General features: G+C 39.4%; 1 protein-coding gene across 2 annotated transcripts in view; it reads right to left on the reverse strand.

The window, feature by feature from the left end:
• Window positions 1–17,248, reverse strand: part of LOC109921546 (solute carrier family 25 member 44) — a 92,755-nt gene that overhangs the window by 58,949 nt on the left and 16,558 nt on the right. The window contains exons 3-4 of one of the 2 annotated variants that reach the window (XM_048617103.1): window positions 14,171–14,298; window positions 2,012–8,220 (exon numbers count right to left, since the gene is read on the reverse strand). In XM_048617103.1, the coding sequence (XP_048473060.1) occupies window positions 8,029–8,220; window positions 14,171–14,298 (320 nt within the window). In that variant the 3' untranslated portion in view covers window positions 2,012–8,028. Of the gene's footprint in view, window positions 1–2,011; window positions 8,221–14,170; window positions 14,299–17,248 lie in introns of those variants that run through there. The other variant, XM_048617104.1, reaches the window with a different exon arrangement.

Raw genomic sequence — 17,248 nt, forward strand, 5'->3', positions numbered from 1 at the left:
GCAGCATCAGAGGAGCAGGAAAGCTGACGTTTCGGGCCTAGGTCTACCCCAAAATGTCAGCTTTCCTGCTCCTCTGATGCTGCTTGGCCTGCTGTGTTCATCCAGCTCTACATCTTGTTATCTCAGATTCTCCAGTATCTGTAGCTCCTACTATCTCTGGGGTAATTTCTTTTTACAGAGGGTAGTTTGCATGTGGAATGAACTTCCTAGGGAAGTGGTGGATACAGGCAGAGTTATGTTTAAAAAACACTTAGATAAGTATATGAATAGGAAAGATTTGGAGGGATATGGGCCAGGAGTAGGCAGGTGGGATTAGTTCAGTTTGGGATTATGTTCAGCATGGACCCGAAGGGTCTGTTTCCATGCCAGTGAGAAGAGAAAGGACCGTTAAAGACACAGGGAACAGCTTCTGGAAAAAAGGTCACATCACACAAGCTCGCTTGAGTTTTTTTTAAAAATCGTTGCTCATTGGTAGATATGGCTCATTTGATTTATACTGCTTACTCGGACTTTCAGAAAGATGTTTCAACACACTTCACTTTAAGTTTGCAAGAACATATTGAGCGTGAGTGGGAATTAGAGTATTTAAAAACTGGCAATTAAGAGACAATCTGCAGTCAAGTTATTAGTTCTGCAGAAATTGATGTTGGGCCTGCTATAGTTCACTGTTTTTATTAATGATTTGACGCAGAAATGCTGGAAAATTAGACCGTGTGAAACAGTAGTCATAAAAGTTAACTTGATTTTGAATCTTGCTTTATTTTGTAAGTAATAAATTGTGGTGTGGCAGTCAAGTTGACACACAAGATAACCCCGCTCCTTACACCCAAAAATCATATTTTTGCATGTATTTGCATGTAATTTCTCTCCTCTCGCCTTAAAAATATGCCCCGTAGTCTTAAAATTCATCCTTGCTAACGACATTTCTTAGAAACCCATCAATCAGCTTCCCAATAATGATGTTAGCCTAGTAGTCCCCAGCTGACCCCTCTTTTTAACCATGACATCTGCACTTGCAATAGTGGTCAGCCTCTATACTTCACCCCACAAATGGACATGCACCGTTTGGATGGCCTTTACCTGAACCGTGTTGGAACAAATGGATTTGCATCATTGGGATGACCTTTATTTTAACTGTGTTGGGATTTGACAAATCATATATCAAGGGCAGTAGAGGGGGTTTAAAACTCAATAATGGGGGTGAAGGATCAAGCTTGGGAAGATTCCATAACTCAATGGAGAAGAGAGAGGTAGCAGTAAGGGAAATAGTGATCAGAACATGACAAGAAGGAACAGAGTATACAAACCTAATAGCCCAACAGTAAAATCAAACTGTAGAATGACAGAGTTAAACGTGCTATATCTAAATACACATAGCATTCGTAACAAAGCAGATGAACTAACTGCAAGTAGAAGTAAATATGTATAATCTGATAGTCATTGGAGAGACATGGCTACAAGAACATGCCTACAAGATAGAAGAGATTATGATCTGAATATTCAATGGCACATGACATTTAGGAAAGTTTTGGCGAAGATCTGCAGCTCAGGTTGTGGGTGAAGTTGTTGACTTGCTCACTGAGCTGGCTTGTTCTTGTTGAGACATTTCGTCACCATGCTAGGTGACATCATCAGTGGAGCCTTCGATAAAGCGGTGTTATTCTACTCTGCTTGGAACTTATACTGTTTGGTCTGTTAAGATGAGTAGTGTCATTTCTGGTCTGTAATGGGGTGTAATTCTATGTGTTTGTTAACTGCATTACAGGTGGAGAACCATGCCTCTAAGAATTCCCGTGCGTGTCTATGTTTGGCTTGGGCTACTACAGTTATAGACACGAACGGGAATTCCTACAGGCATGGTTCTCCACCCATAATGCAATCAACAAACCCGTAGAATTGGACTTCAAATACAAACCCATATAGATTAAAACTGGAAATGACACTACTCACTATAACAGGCCAAACAGTATAAATTCCAAGTGGAGTAGAATAACACCGCATCATTGGAGGCTCCACTGATGACATCATCTAGCATGGTGACGAAATGTCTGAACGAGAACAAGCCAGCTCGATGAGCAAGTCAACAACCTCATAACATTTAGGAAAGGCAGAAAGCTGAATAGGGGTGGAAAGGTAGCTCTGCTAATTAATATGGCATCAGTCCAGAGACAGAAGGGGAGAGAGATCCTTAGTTCTGGAGATCAAGTTGTGGAATCAGTTTGGGTAGAGACGTGAAACTGTAAAGGTCAGAAGTTACTTGTCGGAGTGGTTTATAGAGCTAACAGCAACTATGTTCCAGCATGTGATACATGGCGAAGAAATAACATGCTTTTGTGTGAAAGGTTTTAAGATAATCAGGATTTTAATCTACAAATAGATTTGACAAGTAGACTTAATACTAATGTTTTCAACTTAAATAAAGTAATAATGAGAGCATAGAGAGGAGAGCTAGCTAAAGTGAACTAGGAAGCCAGGTTAAAGGATAAATCAGCAGAGACATAATGGCAGACATTAAAGGAGATATTTCAGAATACTCAGAAAATATACATTCCAGTAAGAAGGGAAATAATGCACCATTGCGACTAATTAAATAAGTTAAAGATAATATCACAGAATCATAACAGTGCACAAGAAGGCATTTGTGAGACCTTGTGTATATTTAAGGCCGAGATAGATAGATTCATGATCAGTAGGGGAATCACGTTGAATGGTGAAGCAGGCTCGGGGGTCATGAATGGCCTACTACTGTCCTATTTTGGCCCATTGTGTCTGTACCTTAAATAGAAAGCATATAATTTCACGAAGATGAGTTGTAGGTCTGAAGACTGGACAGAATATAAAGACCCCAAAGGATGACTAGAAGATTAATAAATAGCGAGAAACTAAGAAAAGGAAAGAAAGTTAGCAAGAAACATTACAGCATGAAAAGAAACAAAAACAGAAATTGCTGGTGGAACATAGCAGGCCTGGCAGCCTCTGTGTGAACAAAGCAGAATTAACATTTTGAGTATGGTGACTTTTCAGAGTTCTGATGATGAACCAGAACGCAAAGGGAGCAAAATTAAAACAATTACAATCACGAGGAAAAAGGTACGGAGAAAATTACTAGAACTAAAAGCTGACAAGTCCTGTTGGTCTTCATCCTAGGTTGTTAATTGAGATAGTAGATGCATTGCTTTTTATTTTACAAAATTCTGTAGATTCTGGAATGATCACATCAGCTTGGAAAATAGCAATTGTACACAAGGACAGAAGGAGACAGAAAGCAGGTAACAATACTCAGTCAATTTACTTTGGCAAAATGCTGGAATCTATTATTATTATTAGCAGAAAATCTTAATGCAATCAGGCAGTGTCAGCGTGGCTTTATTAAAGGGAAATCATGTTTGACTGATTTATTAGTTATTTGAGGAAGCAACACACACATTGATAAAAGGGACACAGTTGATGTATGTTACTTTGAATTCCAGAAGGTAAGATGCCATGTTAAAGATTACTAGGCAAAATAAGAGTTAATGGAGTAGGAACTAACTTATTAGCATTCGTAGAGGATTGGTTGGATAACAGGAAACAGAGGATAGGCATGAATGAATTTATTTTAGGTTGTAAGGTGCAACAAATGGCTTGTCACAAGCAGGAGCCTTAACTATTTAGTATCAATATAAAGGACTTGGATGATGGGGCCAAATGTAAAATTACTAAATTATCTGATTAGACAAAGATCGGTAGGAAAGCAGATTTCGAAGACATATGAAGTCTGCAAAGGAACATAGATAGGTGAAGTGAACAATCAAAAAAACTTGATAGATGGAGTACAATGTTGTTGGAAAATATCAACTCGTTCACTATGGCTAAAAAAATAGAAAAGCAACAATTCAATGAATTTGTGAGAGATCATAGACATACAGAGGTATTTGGGTGTTCTGGTACATGAATCATAGATCATTACCTTGCAGGTATGGCAAGTGATTAGGTAGATAATGGAATGTCATTATTTATTGTGAGGGGAATGGACTATGAAAGGGGGAATGTTTGGCTACAGCCGGATAGAGAAAGCAGTGTGGCAACATTTGGAGCATGGTGTACATTTTTAGTCTCATTATTTAAGAAAGGATACAAGTATGTTTAATACAGATCAGAGAGGGTTCACTTTCCTGATACCTGGATTGCGGGTTATATTATGAGGAAAGTTTGGGCAATTTGGGCCTGTGACCTTTGGCGTTTAGAAGGAGGAAAGGTAATCTTATTGAAACATACAAGATCTTGAGGGGATCTGAGAAGACAAATACTGAAAGGATGATTTCCCTTGAGGACGAGTGACTAAAACCAGTGATAGTTTAAAAATAATGGGTCTCCCAATTAAATGCGAATTAGGAAATTCTGTCTCTTTGAGGGTTGCAAAGCTGTGGAACTCTCTTCCCTGGAGGATAGTGGAGGTAGATCTTTGAATACCTTTTAAACAGTGGTGAATAGATTCTTGACTAACAAGAGGGTCTAACATTGTTGGGGATAGGCAGAAAAGTGGAGTTGAGGATACAATCAGATCAGCCATTATCTTAGCAAATGGTCGAGCAGGTTAGAGCAGCTGAATGGCCTCCTCCTCATCCTAATACGCATGTTGTTTGTGTTTGTAAATGGGCATTTTACTTCCTGTACCATACCACTGGGCATAAAGGATTAAGCAGGCAATACATTGCAAAGATGTGTGGGTACTTAAAACACACCTACACAGAGTAGACAATGACAAAGATGCCAAACACCCACTGCCACTCTTCACTTTTATACTCAGCATACAAGTTAACACCCACTTTTGGAGGAATTTTTCAAAGATTCGATGATCGATTTGCATGCCATCTACAGTACATTTTGTTTAATGCTAGTAGACCATACGAAAGACAGCGTTCAGTGAATGTTTGAACTGTAATGGCATCAGACTGAATAGACACCCTCATATACTATCTCTTAAGATAAATTGACTTTGTGATAATATAATAAGCTTAGAGCTGTCTTGGGGAAGATCTAAAAGGCTGAACAGGTTACTGGTTAGATCACATTGAAATTACTCTGTCCAGTTTTGGTGCGCACAGATGGTGAGACTGCTCTTTGAAAAGGTTCAGATGAGAGCTACAAGTATTATTTCTACTTCAAAGAGCCTTAGTCATTCTGGTAATAGCAATTCAAACTTGTTTTTAACTTTGGAGCAGCATAGACTTGGAGGCATCCAAGTAGAGGCCTATAAAATAACAACAGCTGAAATGCATACCCTATAGATTGATTGTTTCAGTTTGACAGATTGGTGAGGATTGGGTCATTATACTTTCATTATTCGCCCTTAGCTGTTTCTCATGTTTCCCAGGAAAGAACATGGCAGTGGGTCTAGGGTTTGGTGAGGGTTGGGTGATGGGGGAGCTTGGGAAAGTAGGGACGGGATGGAGCATTAGGGACAGTGGGTGTCAGTGATGATGGGAGGGTGGGTATTAAGTAGGGTGGGGCATCAGGGAGCATAAGGCATCAGAGAGTACATGATAGGGAGAATGGCCCAATAGAAAGCATTTAACTACAGTTCTCCAGCTGTCAAGAGTGTGGGACAAGCTCAATAGGCCAGCTGTTCCTTTCCCTGCTCACCATTTTCCTATATCCTGTGCACTTCCTGAAATTCTCCGATAGTGTTAATTTTCCCACATTCATAATGGGAACTGCCTATGCTATTTATACCTTCTCACCTAGGTTGCGGTGGCAAATGCAAAACAGCTGCATTTAAATAACATCTTTAAATGTTATAAATCCAAACTAGGGGACCTTGCAGGACAGTAGACAAGACAAAAAAAAATTAACATTCAGCACAGAAGGAGCGATCAAAGTGATAGGCTTGAACAAATATCTGAAAAGATAGGTTAGGGTGGCAACATCAACTGTGATAGAGCAAAGAAACTGGGAATAAAAAAAGAGGCTAGAACAGGAGGAAGGCAGATATGTCAGAGGAATCTGGGGCTAGAGGAGGCTACAGAGGGAGGTAAACAGACTATTATCAGAGTAGATTTATCGTGCATGGTGTCTTCTAACAGGTTAGGCCTTAGCTGCAGTATATTGTTCAACTCTGGGCGCCAAATTTCAGGTATCACAGCCTTAGAGTACAAAGAGGATTTACCACCAAAGGTGAGGGCCATCAGTTTCATGGAGAGGTTAGAGAAGTTGAGGTTGTTCTGGGAGCAGTGAAGATTAAGGGAAAGATTAGATACTGTTCATATCTTTTGATAGTTTTGATTTGGTTTTGATAGTTCTTCTTTTCTTCAGTAACCGGGTTTAATGTACTTGGCAACAGACCAGAGGAGATACTAGAAGCTGTTATCTTAAAACACAGGGAGTTGTTAATATATGGAATGTACGGTTTGCAAGAGTGGTGAAACCAGACTTAATCATAACTTCCTAAAGAAATTAAATACTTGGAAAGAAAAAAAAAAAAAATTGCAGACCTTTGGGGAAAAAGTGGGAGTTGGGAGAGTAGGACTAATTGGATAATGCTTTCAAAGAGTTGGCATAGACTCAATGCACTGAAAGGCCTCATTTTGTGCTGTATGATTCACAGAGAGGAGGAAGAACTGGGAACTATTTTTCCAAAGACAGTTACCCTTATAAATATATAGAGAGAAATTTATGATTCAATTAGAAAAATAAGGAATGAGGTCATATGACTTTAAAATAGGGACTGAATTCTGTCTGCATTGGTCTAAACCATTTATTCCCCTATCCAGTATTCTTGCTCCTCAGACTATACTTTCTCATCACACCCTGTGTGCAATTGCAGGGAAGATCAATTAAAACTGTTAGGCTTTGTTCATCTCTTCATTTTACTATTGTAGGCTTCTCTGTAACAAGGTCACATTTTCTGCTTTTATGGGGAGCTAGGTAGTTATATGTGAGACAAAGAATATGGGGATGTTGACAGGGTGAGATGAAGATTCAGTGGGAGGACGTTTGTGTGAAACATAGGCACTGTTGGGCAGAATGATGTGCTTCTGTTCTGTTAATTCTATGTAATTTTGAGCACCGACAGGAAAGTATAATTACCATGTGACAGGTACTTCCCATTATAAATATTAGCACTGGAATTTATAATGAGAATAAAAAGGACAAAATGTGTCTTTTAAAATGGGGTCTCAATTACAGCTCTGGTCCAATGACCCCTGTTCAGTGACTTGTGTCACCTGCAAATTAGACCTGGTCCTGACTGTCTCTGTAAAACGTGAATGAGACATACTGAAGCTGCCATTTTGTTTTGATTTGTAGCTGTCAGAAGCAAAAGCTTTATAAAGCTAATACAGTTACTCACAAGTACATTACGAACCATCAAATAAATATAAATTAATTTTCATTAAACACACAGAGTCTATTCTGGCCTTTAAAGTAAAAGTGATCCGAGGTGCTTGAATAACACTGTGAGGCATTTAAACACCAGTTTTAGCCTCTAAAATATCTGTGTAAACAGAGCAACGAAATGAACTTTGAGGAGTCTGCACAAGCCAGTGCTTCAAATTGTATAACAACCTCAAAGGGTAATCCATTCTGTTCCTGGCTTATAGTGTAAATGCAGCTTTAGCCTACTTTCATTGATATAGTAGGGAGGCTACAAGTGCAGCAATTTCACTCAGACCAATATGCTGGCATTTCGTGCCAAGAAATCTCCTAAACTCATTACCAACTTCTATCAGCACCAGTCTTACAGGTAGTGCAGCAGCCTTATGTAATGCAACTTAAAATCTTCTCCAACAAATCCCAAGCTTTTAAAGTCAAAATCTATCAATGGACTGCCAGATGTTTCCATAATTAATACTCTTAAACCAAAAAACAGAAAGGTAATTTTTAGAATAAGGTCCTTTGCCTTAATGCGGTACCTGCATCATCACTGAAGTTTAAAATTTCAGACAGTATGTTCACGTACAAGGTGACCAAACTTTTATAACTATGCATTAATAGCCACTGTAGAAACTTGCATCTGTTTGTTGCAATTAGATCCTAGCTCAAAGGCAGCTACCAGTGTCGAGATTCCACTAGCTCTTGCCTCAAACTTATTTTTTTCAGTGTTTCGTAACCAATCACCAAGAGGAGAGTTGCTGGAGCAGAGGATAAGATGCGTGCTGACAATCCCTTGGTCAGGCCCAACAGACCTTCTTCTCTTAGAAGTTGCTCAAAAGCTCCAATTATCGAGGCCCTTCCCCCCACCTGAAACAGCAGAGATGAAAGATAATAAGCAAATTACTGTAATCAGGAAAAAAACCTGGTGTCTTTCTAAGTGTGGATTGCCCTGACTTTGTTCTCTATTCATTATCACATCTTCTCCCTCCCATCCCACAAGTTCACCTTGATCAAATTTAGATTTGGTATCAAGTTATTTTGAGGTTGGATATTGAACATTTAAGTTACTACGAGATCTGTCTGTCACTTGGCTCTCATGTTACTCATTCCTTAGTTATGAAGAATTTATTTATACAATGAGAGAAACATAGTAATATTTAACCATTATCCCAAATTAGCCTCTTTTCCCAGGGAAAGTAAACATTTAACCTTCATTCAGCTTATAAAGCTCGGAAATCTCCCTAGTTTCTCTTTCACAGGCTCCCTCCTTTTCTCAGCTTGGGTGACAAACAAAATAGAAATAATACTTTCGGGGTGATATAGACAATGATTTATTTTCAAATTATTTCTTGGGATATGGATATGGTGGCAAGATCATTTACTGCCTACTCTAACTGCCTCCTCACTAGCGTGAGCTGCCTTCTAAAACCGCTGCAATCCATTAGATGTAGGTGCACACACATAGTGCTGATAGGGAATTCTAGGATTTTGAGCCAGTGTAGGGAAAGATTGGGGATATAGTTCCAAGTCAGGAAAGTGTTGGGCTTGAGAGGGAACTCAAAGAGTCAACTACTGCAGTAAGGAGGGATGGAATCTTAGAATGTTCCTTAAATAAGGCTGAATGGTTATAATTGAAAAAAAATGGGTAGTTATTTTGCTGTACGTGTACTCTGGACCTTCAGTCAGGGACAGATAGAAAAGTACATGTGGGCAAATCTCAGGAAAGTTTAAAAATAATAAGATAATAAGAGTAGGGAGTTTCAACTCCCTCAATATTAACTGAGTTAGACAAAATGTGAGTGTGACAGACTTATGGGGGTGGAATTCTTATAATGTATCCAGAAAAGCTTTTTAAGCTAGCACATAGAATGTCCTATTGGACATGATGTTGGACCTAATTTTAGGGAACAAAGCTCAGCAAGTGGAAGATGTGGCAGTGGGAGGACATTTGGTAACAATGACCATAATTCAGTAAGATTTTAGCTAATTATGGATGAGGACAGAGATGAACTGATAATAAAGATATTGAATTCAGGTACTTTAATAAGATAAAAACGGATGTTGCCAAAGTAGACGTGGAGCAGCCAGATGCAGGAAAATCCATAGCAGAGTAGTGGGATTCATTCAAAAGGGTAATAGTGTGTGTTCATGACCAACATGTTCCCATAAATGGTGAAAGGTGAGACGAACAAGTCCAGAGAACCTTGGATGTATACTGATGTACAAGATAAGTAAGGGAAAAAGAAAGCTTATGATAGATGCCAGTGTATACTCTAGAGGAGAATAGAAAGTACAGCGTTTCATTTTGAAAAGAAAATCAGGAGAGTGAAGAGGGAACCTAAAAAACACAATGGGTAACATTAAGGAAAATCCAAAGGAAATTTCTAAATATATTAGTGGCAAGAGAATAACCAATGAAAGAGAAGAACCCATTAGAGTGTAATCTGTGTGCAGCTGGAAGACAAGCTCAGGTTTTAAATAAGTACTCTGTATTTTTATTCCCTGTAGAGAAGGAGTTATAGGAGAAATATTATTAAGCTGGAGAGGGTTCAAAAGAGATTTACCAGCATGTTGCCAGGTATGGAAGGTTTGAATTATAAAGAAAAGCTGGGTAGACTGGGACTTTTTTCACTAGAGCATAGGAGGTTGAGAGGTGACCTTATAGAAGTTTGTAAAATAATGAGAGGTATGGATAGAGTTAATGGTAGTTGTGTATTCCATACGACGGGGGATATCAAGACTAGGGGGCACATTTTTAAGTTAAGTGGAGAAAAGGGCAAACTTTTTACATGGAGGGTGGTTCGCATGTGGAATGAACTTCCACAGGAAGTGGTGGACGCAAGTACAATTACAACATTTAAAAGACATTTGGATAAGTTCATGAATAGGAAAGGCTTGGAGGGGTATGGGCCAGGAGCAGGCAGGTGGGACTAGTTTAAGTTGGGATTATGGTTGGCATGAACTGGTTGGACCCAAAACTCTGTTTCCATGCTGTATGATCTATGACAATATAGGCTATAGAAATCAGGAACAGCAACTGTAATATACTTGAATGAATTAGCATTGAGTCAGGGTCGCTAAAACCTGTGATATGAAAACTACTGGAAATATTTCTGAGGAACAGAATTAATCCCCACTTGGAGAGACAAGGGTTAATCAAGGATTGTCAGCTTGTCTTTATAAAGGGGAGATCATGCCTAACAAACTTGATTGAATATTTCAAGGTCACTAGGTGTGCAGTTGAAAGTAGTGCAGTTGATGTAGTCCACATGGACTTCAGCAAGGCTTTTGACAAATGTCTCAAATGGCAGACTGATTAAGATGATCTAGGGCAAATTACCAAATTGGATCCAAAAGCGACCTAGTAGCAAGAAGCACAGAGTGATGGTTGAAGAGTGTTTTTGCATTTGGAACCCTGTGTCCAGTGGCACCCCACAGGGTTCAGTGCTGGGACTCATACTATTTGTCGTGTACATTATGATTTAGACGTGAATGTAAGAAGTACGATCAGTAAGTGTGCAGAAGACATAAAAGTTGATGGTGCGGTAAATAATGTTGAGAAATGCCTTAGACTGCAGGACAATATAGATAGTGATAGATATAGAACAGTGCCAGATGGAATTTAATCCTGAGAAGTGTGAGGTGATCCGTTTGGAAGTACAAACAAGACAAGGGAGTACACATTAATAGTAAGACCCTAGGAAGTACAGAGCATCAGAGGAACCTCGGTGCTCCTGGTCACAGATTCTTGAAGGTAGCACAAGCAGATAAGATGGTTAAAAAGGTAAATGAGATATTTGCCTTTATTAGTAAAGGCATTGAATACTAAAGCAAGGAAGTTATGTTGGAGCTGTATATAATGTTAGTTAGGCCACAGCAAGAGTTATGTGGGCACTTCTAGTCGCTACACTGCAGGAAGGATGTGATTACACTCGGGTGTAGAAAAGTTTCATCAAAATGTTGCCTGGGCTGAAAGCGATTTAATTATGAAGACAGGCTAGATAGACTGGGGTTGCTTTGCTGAGGGCAGAGAGGGCCAACGGGATCTTATTGAAGTGTACAAAAGTTGCGAGGGATATAGGGTAGATAGGGAGAAAACTTTTTCCCTTAGTAGAGGTGTCAATAAGGAAATACTATTTTCACCTAGAGGGTTGAGGGTATGTGGAACTTGCTGTCTAAAGTGGTAGAGGCAGGAACCGTCAAGATATTTGAGAACTATTTAAATAAACACTTGAAATGCCACAGCATACAAAACTACAGGTCAAACGCTGGAAAAAGGGAATATAAAAGATGGATGTTTGACAATCAGTGTGGAAACAATGGGCCTTTTTCCATGCTGTAAAATCTCTATGACTCTGGTGCTCCCATGTATCTGGTATCATTACCCTTCTAGGAGTTGATGAGTATTTATACGAGAGATGCTGTTAAAAGGTTTCTGCAGTACATCCTGCAGACAGTACATAATACAGACCAGTGGTACAGGGAGTGGATGATTGAGAGTTCATGGCTACCTGATCTCTCTACATTAATGCCTTGTGACAAATCTCTTACTCAAGTATTGTGTTTTATGAATTGGACAATGGCTGTGCTTAGATATTTTCAGTCTGCCACTTTCAAATTCTGCTTGCCCTCTTCCATTTATATTTGAATCAAACTGTTGATGTGTCTATGTTTAAAGTCACTTGGCAAACACACTGCCTAAATACCGTAATTTATTAAATCTTCATGAATAATAATGGTCAATGAGCTCACCCATCTTCTCCCCACAAGTCTGTGTCAATCATGAAAATTAGATCATTTGAAACTCTCAACAAGATTATCAAGAGAGAGCAAACAGGCAGAAGAATTATGAGGAAAGCTAATAGAATGTTATAGTTGAATCCACTGTGAAGTGAATACAAAAGTAGGCGATTATGCCTCAATTATACAGGGCATTGGTGAGACCACATCTGGAGTACTGCATACAGTATTGGTCACCTTATTTAAGGAAGGATGCATTGGGGACAGTTCAGAGGTTTACCACACTAATACCTGGAATGGATGTGTTGCCTTCGGAGCTAACTTTAGCCCAGGCTTGACTCTACTGGAGTTTAGGAGAGTAAGAGATAATTTCATTGACACATAAGATCGCGAAGGGTCTTGACAGGGTGAATCGAGGAGGACATTTCCCCTTGTGGGAGAATCTGTAACTAGGGGCTACTGTTTAAACATGAGGGTTTGCCATTAATAAAAAGAAAGGAAGTGAAAGTTTTCTCATTGGACACAAATCTATGGAAATTTCTTCCTGAAAATGTGGTGGAAGTGGAGTCTTTGAATATTGTTGAGGCAGAGGAAGATGCTTATTAAGCAAGAGGGAAACAGGTTGTCAGGGGTAGGTAGGAATGTAGGTTTATGGTTACAATCAGATCCTACTGAATGGTGGAACAGGGCTGAATGGCAGAACAGGGATGAATGGCCTACTCCTGCTGCTGATATGAACATTCAAATGTTGCCAGTGCCAACCTGGTCACATTCAACTTGAAACTTTGTTTTTCTCTTTCCACAGATGCTGCCAGACCTATTGACTCTACCCAGCACTTTTAAAGAAAAACCAGATTTCCACAGTACAATATTTTGTTTTATTTATGATAGCAGCGCTGTTCTATTCTCCATCTCCCCAGTCCACACCCTATAGCATCCTTTCTCCTGGAATTAAGTTTGACTAACAGCACAGGACAAAATCTGGGACTATATTTGCAGGGAATATAGGTCAGAGCATCAAGGCCACAAAATGCTGCACTTTATCCGTCATACAGGCTTCCTGTAAGCAGAGTGCAGGTTCATGGAGGTGACCCAAAGATGCCTCTGAACATGCTCAAATTAAGCTTGTTGTAATATTTTGTGCCGTATTTCACAAGCATTCAGCAAGTTTGTTTTTTTTTGAAAAAGGCATGTTTTAAATATTAGTGAAACGTTGTGTACAGTGTTTCTGCCCTAAATACGAAAACAAACGTAAAAGCCTAGAAGCTAACAGGACATTTGAGCAATGTCATAAAGTGTTATACAGAAATAGGTTGCAACAAAACGTTCTTGTTCACGGTATCTGCAGAGCCAGCTGAACAGGTTTTATTCTATTAAACTTTGTCTTTCTAATGGTAAATGTCACGTCCACAATAACCTGTACCTGATCAGAAGACAATAAGGAACTAAACTATAGGAAACAGATGAGAAGCTCTGAATAAGTTTTACTTTCTTAACTAAGAATGACACTTTAATTATACCTTTGTCTGTGATTAGAAAACTGCACAAATTGGGGTTAAACAGAGTCTTGCTGACCTATACAGCTCAGCATTGTTTGTGTATTTCCTCAATAAGTTGACAGGAGAGATTAATTATCAGTATATTAAAATGTCTTAAAACCCCTTGAGTTCAGTAGCTTTCCTGCAAGAACAAAATTGCATTTTAAGACATTGGTGGAGTTGGTGTTCCAAGGCAAAACAGCTCATCATTTATCTTCAACAGTCACTCCCTCCTCCATCATCAGCGCTGCAATGACTCATCTAGGTTCCTTCAACAGCACCTTTCAAAAACATAACTGCTACTACCTAGAAGGGTGAGGACAGTATGTGCTTGGAAACCTGTCAGGTTCTACTACATGTTACACATTAATGATGACCTTAATCATCCTTCCCTCTCATTGTTAGGTCAAAATGCTTGGACCTTCACTTTTCGGCAAATAGGCTGTAGCACTTCTCATGGACAACTATGGAAAATAAGCATTGGCCCTCCTAGTAACACTAATATGCAAAAAATTATCATTTTTAACAGGTCTTCTCACCTGAACCCTAGCCCTGACCACATCCATTGGGTTGGTAAGTGTAGATGCTGTGGCTGCTGCCAGTGGTCCAGCAATTCCTTGGAGGACCAAATGAGGGCATTCATTGGGAACCAATTTTGACAGCTGTTCTGTATTACAGACAGAAAAAATGTCAATGGTTAGATGTACATAATCTTCACTCAGTTACCCTGCCCTAATATCATAAGCACACAAGGTTTTTCTCTGGGCTTTGTAAATTCTAACAGGGAATATATAATAAAGACAGGTTTTTGATGCGTGAAAAAACGTAAATGGTTACAAAGTATGATTAATCGAGTTTGAGACCACTTACAACTTGTTATGAGCTCCAATTTCTTTTGAAGACAAATCTTTTAATTTCAACAGTTATATCTAGATTTGTGGTAGAAGTGCTTCCATTTGTTTTCTAGTCTGATGTCTCTGGATTACTCGATTAATAAGCATGACAATAAATATAAGGTCATTTGAACATTCATGAGAATTATCACAATAATACTGGGAAAAGAGATGAATGAAGGAAAGATTAAACAAAACTTCAAAATAACTGGCAGATCTGAGGTATAAAAGTGCAACCAAAACAAAGTGCTGGAAAAACTCAGCAGGTCTGACCACACCTGTGGAGAGAAAACAGAGTTAATGTTAAGTCTAGTGACCTTTATTCAAAACTAAAAGCAGCTGGTGATAGGGCTAAGTGAGATGTTTAGATTGAGATGGTATCCAGAGAGACAGAAAAAAAAGGTAGCAGAAAAAGGGATAGCTGATAGTGAGCTGGGAGAGAAGCAAATGCTGAGTGACTATGAATAGTTGACAGGTCCTTTGCTGTATGGGTTGCTCCCAGCATAAACAACCCGTTTTGAACCATTCCTACTTTCCATTAATACCCATTCAGCATTTACTCCTCTCCTAGTTATTACCAGCTTACTACCATCAGCAGTCCATTTGTCTCTTCTCCCATTTTTTTTCCCTTTCTCTTTCTCTCTGAGCACTTGTTTGAATACCCGAGACACAAACAAAAAGTGAGGATTTTAGAAGAGAAACTTAGGTAAACTGTTTGCACCCAGATGGTAGTGCTATGCAGTAAGTTCCCAGAGAAAGGTATTGCAACAGACAGGCTAAATGTAAGGTTCACAATAGGGTGCAACTCAGGAAGTAAAGGGATTCAAAGAGAGGGTTCAGAGAGAGGTTATGCTACAATAGTGTAAAATACTACAGGATTTACAACTCTGGATACAACATTATAGGAAAGACATTAGAAAAGGTGTAGAAGAGATGGATGAGGATGTTGCCAGAAACTGAGAAATTCATTGGAAAGTTGGATAAGCTAGGTTTACTCCGTTTGCAGGAGGTCGAAGGGAGATTTTATTGAGGCAGTCAAAATTCTGAGGGGACTAGATAGACTGGAGAGGAAACACCTATTTCCATCTGATAAGAAGACAATGACCGGGGGCAAAGATTTGATTTAAAGTAATTGATAGAAGGATTCAAGTTGAGGAGAAATGTTTTCACCCAGACTGAGGAGGAGGTCTAGAATTCACTGACTGAAAGAATAGTTGAGGTAGAAACCCTCTCACGTTTAAAAATGTTTGGAAATACATTGGAAATTCTGCAACCAATAGGGCAAAAACCAAGAGTTAGAAAGTGAGATTGGGCTGCATCGTCTGTTCTCGGAAGGTATGAGCACAACGGGCTGATTGGCCTCCCGTGCTTATGTTTTTAATGCTTCTATGTAGACTGATCAAAGTTCGATGAAATAGATAGAATTTTAAGAACTCAAAGAGCATAGCCTGGATCGTCTGATCTTTGGGTGGTCAGGATACATGTCGGGGTCCCTCAATAACCATGCAGAAATTGCCTGGAAAATGTCAATGTCTGATGGGCAAGTACGTAGCATCTGGAACCCTTCAATAAAGTTCCCCTTGCTGAGCTAGAATTGGAGATTTTAGAAATGATTTACCTGGATAGTTATTCAGGAAACATTAGGTAGTTAAAACAACATCTTTACCACCTAGGAGATTATGCTGTGGACCACCCTGACACTGCACTGGTTTCATAAGACCCTAAATATAGGAGCAGAATTAGGCTATTTGGCCCATCGAGTCTGTTCCACCATTCAGTCATGGTTGATATGTTTCTCAGCCCTATTCTTCTGCCTTCTCCCCATAACCCTTAAACAAAGACCAAGAACAGTACAGCACAGGAACAGGCCCTTCAGCCCACCATGACTGTGAAAACACATGATGCCTTTCTAAACTAAAAACCTAATGTCTCTACACGGTGCATATCGTCAATTCCTATTTCTGTCAAGATGCCTCTTAAACATTGTGATTGTATCCGCCTCCACTACCACTTCTAGCAGTGTATTCCAGGAACTTACCACCCTCAATGTAAAAAACCTGCCTCTCACACGTCCTTTAAACTTTAACCCTTTACCTGTCCCCTAGTAATTTCTATCCTGGGAAAAAGATTTGAAACCTACTCTAACCATATCTCGGAATTTTGTAAACTTCCATCAGGTCAATTTTCAAGTGAAAACAAACCAAGTTTGTCAAATCTCTCCTCATAGCTAATAATTTCCAAACTAGGCAACATCCTGGAAAACTGATTCTGTACCTCTCCAAAGCCTCTACATCCTCCTGGGAATGTGGCAATCAGAACTGCACACAATATTCCAAAAGTGGCCTAATTAAAGTTCTGTACAGCTGCAACATGACTTGCTCACTTTTAAACTCAATGCCCCAAATGATGAAAGCAAGCAACCCATATGTCTTCTTGACCACCTTACCCACTTGTGTTGCCACTTTCAGGGAACTGTGGACTTGTATGCCTAGATCCCCCTATATGATGATGCTATGATATAGTTCTGTTATATACTGAATACTTCCCTCTTGCATTAAATCTTCCAAAATGCATTGCCTCGCATTTTCCTGGATTAAACTGCATCTGCCATTTAGCTGTCCAAGTCTCCAACCTATCTATGTTCCGCCGTATGCTCTGGCAATCCTCCACACGATCTGCAGCTCCCCCAGTTTTTGTGTCATCTGCAAACACATTCGTTTGGCC

Source organism: Rhincodon typus, chromosome 36 (assembly GCF_021869965.1).
Source record: "Rhincodon typus isolate 14 chromosome 36, sRhiTyp1.1, whole genome shotgun sequence".
Lineage (NCBI taxonomy): Eukaryota > Metazoa > Chordata > Chondrichthyes > Orectolobiformes > Rhincodontidae > Rhincodon > Rhincodon typus.